Source organism: Sitophilus oryzae, unplaced genomic scaffold, assembly GCF_002938485.1.
Source record: "Sitophilus oryzae breed Bouriz unplaced genomic scaffold, Soryzae_2.0 scaffold_1947_pilon_pilon, whole genome shotgun sequence".
Classification (NCBI taxonomy): domain Eukaryota; kingdom Metazoa; phylum Arthropoda; class Insecta; order Coleoptera; family Curculionidae; genus Sitophilus; species Sitophilus oryzae.
In genome coordinates, this window is record NW_022146665.1 from 831,536 (window position 1) to 838,728 (window position 7,193).

At 34.0% G+C, this 7,193-nt stretch overlaps 1 protein-coding gene across 1 annotated transcript; it reads right to left on the bottom strand.

Annotated features, from left to right (window-relative positions):
* Positions 1–894: 894 nt before the first annotated feature.
* LOC115883574 (craniofacial development protein 2-like) lies at positions 895–2,108 on the bottom strand. Its single transcript, XM_030901934.1, has 2 exons — positions 1,924–2,108; positions 895–1,798 (listed from the first exon to the last, which is right to left on the bottom strand). Exons 1-2 carry the CDS (start codon positions 2,106–2,108, stop codon positions 895–897), a joined length of 1,089 nt encoding a protein of 362 aa, XP_030757794.1.
* Between the last annotated feature and the right edge of the window lie 5,085 nt (positions 2,109–7,193).

A 7,193-nucleotide genomic window follows, 5' to 3' on the forward strand; every position in this document is an offset into this window, starting at 1 on the left:
CGTATGGAAACGTAACAGATAGATATGTACCGCTGGCAATGACACGTTCATTTGTCACTTCCACTACATTTGATGATAAATCTGCTTGAACCTTTTGCGGGTGCTGCGCTTTACAGGAAAGAGGTAGCGATGTTTTTTCTATCAGATTTTATGTCTAGTCTTTCACTACTCTTACTACTTTGTATTCAATTTACTGAATCGAATTATTTAATTTTATTTAATATTATTCAGATTATAATGGGGATTGCTAAAAAAGTACAGATATATAAAATTGTTTTTTTTTTCTTTTAGCTATTACTTACTTCATTACAATTATCTGGGAATTTCCCACATAGGATTTCACATATTTATAAAATTTTAGTTACTCTTCTTTATTTATGGATGGCATATTTCCTAGTATACTTAGTGTTTTGATTACCTTCCTGTAATGTTGGATTTTTTTTCGATTTTCAGAGAGACATTTTATTTATAAATCTTCAGCTCGCTTATTAGACGTTCTAATTTCTACATCACTTACTTAAAACATTAATTTGAACAAATGATGTTGTTTGCATTTCTATTTATTGTTTTAAAATGAATTATATATTTTTTAGTAAAAATATGCTTATTGGCTTTAGAGCATTGGGTTGAGCAACTGGTATTGTCAGCCTTTTAATAACTGGCCTTACATTTTTATCGAAATGTCAATGAGATATTTTCATAATAATATACTAATATACTTTTTATACATCATTATTTTTCATAGAAGATGGTTGATATCAGCTTTAAACAAACTATATACAGGGTGTTCCGAACTGTATTCCGGAAACTTCGGCAGCATATTCTGCAGATAAAAATAAGTAAAAAAGTTCGAATAAATGTATGTTCTAAAATGCTTAGTTTCTGGGAAACAGCTTATGCTTTATTTGCTTTTGTGTTTCCACCTTCTAAGTTGACTTCTTGGCATCTTTCTTCCCAGTACTCATTCTTTGCTTTTATTATTTCCTTCTGTACACTTCTCTTCTTGTCATTATAAATTAGTCTGTCTTGAGTGCTCTGTGTACTTAACCATTTCCCATAAGCAGCCTTCTTTTCATCTACAATCTTTCCTAGTTCTTCACTCCACCAAGGTGTGTCTTTTCTGTATCTCGTGGAGACTATTTTCTCTCCAAGAGCCTCATTTGTGGCTTCATGTATGCACGTTTTCAGACCTTCGTACATATCATTTGGAGATCCTTGTCCTATTCTGTTTAATCTCGTGGCTAGTCTCATCTGGTACAAGAATTTAGTTGAGTCATTCCTCAAACTTTCGATATTATACTTGACGTTACTTAATAGAGTTCCATTTTTCTCAGGCAAACCATTTGATTGCATTTTTTGTTTGTTGGGAAAATAAGATTTTGCTACTACCAAGAAATGATCAGTACCACATTCTGGGCCACGCATTACTCTGACATCCGAAATTTTCAGTTGAGTATTCTGCCTAACAATTATATAATCAATTAACGATTTTAGATTTCGTGTGGGTTGCGTCCATGTATATTTGCGGATATCTTTATGTGGAAACCATCCATTAGCAATCCTGAGTGCTTGTTGTTCGCATAAGTGAATAAGTCTTTCACCATTATTATTTACAATGTGTTCTCCGTAGCGTCCTACTACTGGGTTATTTAATTTAAAACCTGTTCTGCCATTTAAGTCGCCAATTAGAATCACCTCCTTTCGACTTCCAATCTTTTCCAAGGTTGTCGTCAAATCAAAAAAGAACGTGTCCTTCTCGGCGGCTGGGGCGTCGTCAGTTGGGGCATAGGCTGCTACACTACCAAAGAATGATTTCTTACATCAAAATCCACCTGAAAAAGTCTGTGGTTGATTTGGTCCCAAGATTTTATAAATTTCTTATATTTCTTCCTAATTGCTAGTGATACTCCACCGCGGACTCGCTCCTCTTTTGGTACACCACTGTATATATGCACATATCCATCCTTCTCTTCTGTACCTTTCCCTTTTTTCTTAGTCTCTGTTAGAGCTATTATGTCCATATCGTACCGTTCCATTTCTTTAAATACTTCTCTCTTTGTTGCTATCCCTTGAATATTCCATGTTCCTATTCGTAAAGTCCGTTTCATTGCCAATTTTCGTCTACGTTTCTGAAAGTCCGGGTCCGAGGTTTTGTTGAGAAATTTTGCGTTTTTTGAATTTTTATAAGTGATGGGCTGCAGACCCAACGCCTTAACCCCCTACTAGGAGGACCAGAGAATTTTATGTCAGGGTTTTCTTCCCCTAAACTGGGTGTCCTTCAAGACTCAAGAGACCAATTTTCCCTGCTGCTTATACATTATCCCTAAAGCTGGGTAGCCACTTCCGCCAAATCCGCCGTACTGAGGTCCATCCTCTCCGCCTTCTTCGCCGTTGTGGTCTTCGACCGTAACCCTGGCCAGGGGGAAGCGTTATACCCCGCAACATTGGGTCCCAGACAGGACTTAGCCACCGATTTCGTGAAATCGGGCCCACCCCCGCGACTTGGACGCGCCTGTCAAGATTTGTCTAAGTGGATTCAGAGAAGGACACTCTGGTTTCCCTTGGACCGGGTTAATGCTTATGTATGGTTCCACAAGACAAAGGCGATGATAAAATAGTTTCTGTTTAACATAAAATTTCTGTTTAACATAAAATAGTTTCTGTTCAACAGAAACAGATGATAAAATAGTTTCTGTTGAACTTTTGGCACAAAAACATTTCAAATTTATGATTTCCGACTAATAACTATTTAGTCAACATGTTTAATTTATGTCACTGATGACAGGTATTGATAATTCCGATTCCAAATATCTGGAAAACCATTACTCGTAGCGATTTTTACCAAAAGATCTTTTTTACGTAGGAAATGTCGCAAATGTATATTTTTTACTCAGTAGTTTTATACAGGTACGAACGAAAAGTTATTACTTTTCAAACCAGTTAAAAAATATGTAGGTGGCGCTCTCTACTAGTAGGAGTCATATTGACTCATGTCAAAAAATTCTCAGACGCCAATTTTCATCCAAATATTGACGTTAATTCAGAAATTATTTGAAAAAAATCGAAATAAAAATGAAACTTCTACACCCTGTATCTCCGAAACTAAGCATTTTAGGACATACATTTATACGAACTTTTTTATTTATTTTTATCTACAGAACATGCTGGCGAAGTTTCCGAAATACAGTTCGGACCACCCTGTATATTTACTTATTTTGTGTCGAGACCAAATGGAACTAAACTTTCATCGTTCTCTGAAATCGGTGTATTTAGTAAACTTACAACGAGATAAAATAGAAATACGGTTAAAATCAATATTGAAATCTGGTGAAGTATTTAAAAATCTTTCAAGTGTATTTATTATACGTGTCACGAGGAACAGTTGTTTCATGTAAGATTGAGACATGTAATAACAACTGTGAAAGTTAGAGCCTTGCGATGAGTTGCAAACCCTATTAGAATAACTTTAGCTATCCATGAATTTAACTAAATACAATCGGGACGATTGATCGATACGATTGCGATATGAAGTGACAGTGAAGTTATAATATAGACAAAGTGATATACAGGGTGTCCCAGAAATGAGTGCAAATATTTGAAGGGGTGGTAGATCTGGTCAAAAGAAACATATTTTCTCTTTCCCATTTTTAAAATAAATTGAAAATAACCGAGTTATTTAACTTTGAAAGTTTTAAAAATAAATTGCGACATTTTGAGAGCCGCCGGGGGAAATCGGCAATTTCCCGGACCTCCCCTTGTTCGCCGCCCGCTGTTGCCGCGACCATAAAATTCCAAACCAAACCAAACACTAAGTGGATGATCGCCAGTAGCCATACATCCCACATTTCCCAAATTAAATTAAAAGAAAAAAAAACTTACCAAACATTAAAAAAGATTATCCCGATAGAATATCGATTTAATTGCAAAGCTTTCTTTTTTTCCATTTTACCAGTCCTAAAACTGCCCTTAACACTACACTTAACTTCACTACAATTCTTAACGACACTCGAACTTTGATGCCCCACCTGAGGATCTAAACTTCCAAAATCCCTCAAATGCTGAACTATACTTACAGCTCACAGAGTTTACACTTGATAACGGTAAGTCATCCTTCTGACCGAAATGTTGGGTTAATCAAAATAAATAAAGACAATGGAAGTCCGAAATTCTTTTATTTTCAATATACTCACAAAGGTTCGAGCATTCGTGATCTGTCTATTCGAATACTCTTCGGAATAAAGCGTCTTAGCTTCCGCAGCCCCTTCACCTGCCAGGAGGAACTATGCAAAATTCACACTTTAGGTAGAGTTTAGAAGCATATCCACCTTCTTCGGATTTGTATAGGCCATCGCGATTTACCGATACCGATACCGATTACCGACACAAAAATATGCACTAACGAACATTTTAAACACAATCTCCGATAACTTTCTGGAGTTTAAAAGCTCGATACTATTAGAACGATTTCTAATAGTCCAAACCAAACGTGCTGATCATCTTATTTATTAACCAAAATACAAAAATTAAACTCAAATTGATAACCTAGCGACATTTATAGAATAACGGATTAAGCTTTCTTTGTGAACGGACAATCGGCACTGTGGCGTGCAAGGCAAGTTGTATTAGACGGGAGCGGTAGAGGGCCCTAGTGTGCTTAACGGTATTTACGATTTCTCGGGGGTTCCCAAAATTATTTAAAGAATGTAAACAAACCAAAATCAACGTATGTTGTACGTGTATCGCTTAAAGTTTTGGCACTTTTAATGTAAAATCATTAATTTTCTTTTGTGGGAGAGTTCAGTAGAGGTTTTAAGTAGTTATTAAAGCAAGTTTTTTAACACTTTTTGTTGTATTTGTGAGTTTAGTGTTTAATTATTATGTGAAACATTTTAAATAATATTTTGCAAGTGATATATTTGTAATGTTCAGATTAATAGATATTTGGAGTGTATGTGTAATGGTATATGTTGGATAAAAACACCGATCAATTTTCATCAAAAGGGTAAGCTCTAACTTAATATTTAAAGATTATAATTGTTGACTGAAACGATTGAAAAAAAATCCTAATATGGCGAGAAAAGAAGCTCTTATAATTTATATTTTCAGCCTACTCAACTGTAAAAAGTACTTAAAACATTGCGCGTTTTCCTAAAATTAGTATTAGCAATGTCTACTAATATGAATAAATTTAGTTTTCGTATTTTTCTATAGAAACTTATGGCGGGTTTATACAACATAATCGTAATCATAATCACAATTTTAGTCACAATCATAAAAGTTAAAACCATTATTCTAGATACGACCGTTTATACATCGCAGTCGTAATCATAAGCATAATTTAATAACCTTGAATTTCGTAAATTTTAACTTTTTTGATTGTGATTAAGTCAAAAATCGGTTAGGGAGCATTATTTTTTTTTTTTCATTTTTATATTTAATAATTATGATAATTTTCGTGTTTAAAAAACATGAGTAATAAAATTTAAACAAAAATACACTTCTAAAATGATTATGAAGGTATTTACATTCCAAGTTATGAATGCGACCATGTTGTATAAACGCATATTAAAATTGTGATTGTGATGTGCTATGTTGTAGCATATTAAAATTACTGTGAATTTATAAACATTTAGAATGTAGGTATGGTAGGAATTGGCAACATTGCATTCTCTCCGAGATTCTTTCTATACACGGTAAACGAATTTCCGAAGAGTGCACAGTGGCACTCAAAAGTTTTTCAAAATTTTCCGGAAAATATCAAGAAAAATGTAAAATTTTCAACATTTTTTTTTCGCAAAAAAAACCCTCATAGGCGTGTTTCTGGGGTTGAACTATACTACCAGTTAAAATATTTGCACTCATTTCTGGGACACCCTGTATAAAGAGCTTTTAAAATACAGGGTGTCATTGAAATGGTGTAAAAAAAGTCGGGGGGTGAGAGTACTCCTAAAAATAGTAAAAAAAGTTCCTATAAGTATATGGCGGAAAATGCATATTAAGGAAGCTAGGGGCACTGAAAGGGTGAATTTAAAATACGGTTGTTTTAAAATTGTAGGCTTAAAAAACGAGATAAAATTTTGAAAAAAAATCCTCCGCCATAAATTTTGACCCTAAATCAAATGGTGATACTGAAAAAATTATTTGGAAAAGCGGAAAGGGTAGATTTTGCAAGGGTAGGGGGTTGTTTCGCGAATAACTTTTTTGAGGTTATTTTTTTTACAACGTGGGTTCATTTTTTGAAAACGAAAAAAAGAAAAAAGTATGTAGTCTGTGATTTCAGTCTAAAAAAACTATTTAGTCAGCATGTTTAATTTATGTCAATGATGACAGGTATTGATAATTTCGATTCCAAATATCTCGTGAATCATTACTCGTAGCAATTTTTACCATGAGTTCTTTTTTGTCTAAGAAACGTCGTAAATGTATATTTTTTTACACAGGTAGTTTTATACAGGTACGCACGAAAAGTTATTATTCTTCAAACCATTAAAAAATATGTAGGTGGCGCCCTCTACAGGTTGGAGTTAAAGTCCCTAGATATATAAAGTACCGCAATTACCGCCATATTGGCGCCAAAACTAGCGGCAAATTTAAAAAGGAGGCCAACATTTCGCTGTTTCGGCTTTTTAAGCAGCTGGTCGGTCCGGCGCCAATATGGCCGACCAACATTGACAGGCAAGCCGTAAAATAAAATATTTATTAATTGTAATAGAATTACGTTTATTATCTACAGTTTACCTTCATTTTAACGTAATATCAGGTGGTATATTAATATTCAATTTCATAAATTTAATTTTTTAGGCCTATATATGTTAAGAGGTTATAAACGAATGGTTTCCGTACATGTGTTTTTCATTTGTATTAGCATTTAATTATGTTACCTTTTAGCGCAAAGTACGCCAACAGAAGTAAGTTAATAGGTAAGAAGAAATAAAGTTGGAATAACATTTAGCATTTTAGTACTTAATTCAGTCGAAACAATTGGAAAAACTTTGTTGATGAGAACGGGATACCTATACCATAAGTAAACTTTCCCTATTATACCAGTTATGCTGTAGTTAGTTTTGACAAATAAGCATGAAAACGAAAGTCTTTGGAACTATGAATAAGCTACAAACTTAAATTTGAAGGCCGGCTTTTATACGAGAAAATTTTGAACCATGGTTGAAACAAATAAATGTAATAATTAAATT

Bases quoted from the DNA above. Each gene is read 5' to 3' on its own strand.
- LOC115883574 (XM_030901934.1), bottom strand. From the start codon at position 2,108: ATGAAACGGACTTTACGAATAGGAACATGGAATATTCAAGGGATAGCA. The intron at 1,799-1,923 runs GCGAGTCCGCGG...ATTCTTTGGTAG, and splicing joins AGTGGTGTACCAAAAGAGGA to TGTAGCAGCCTATGCCCCAA.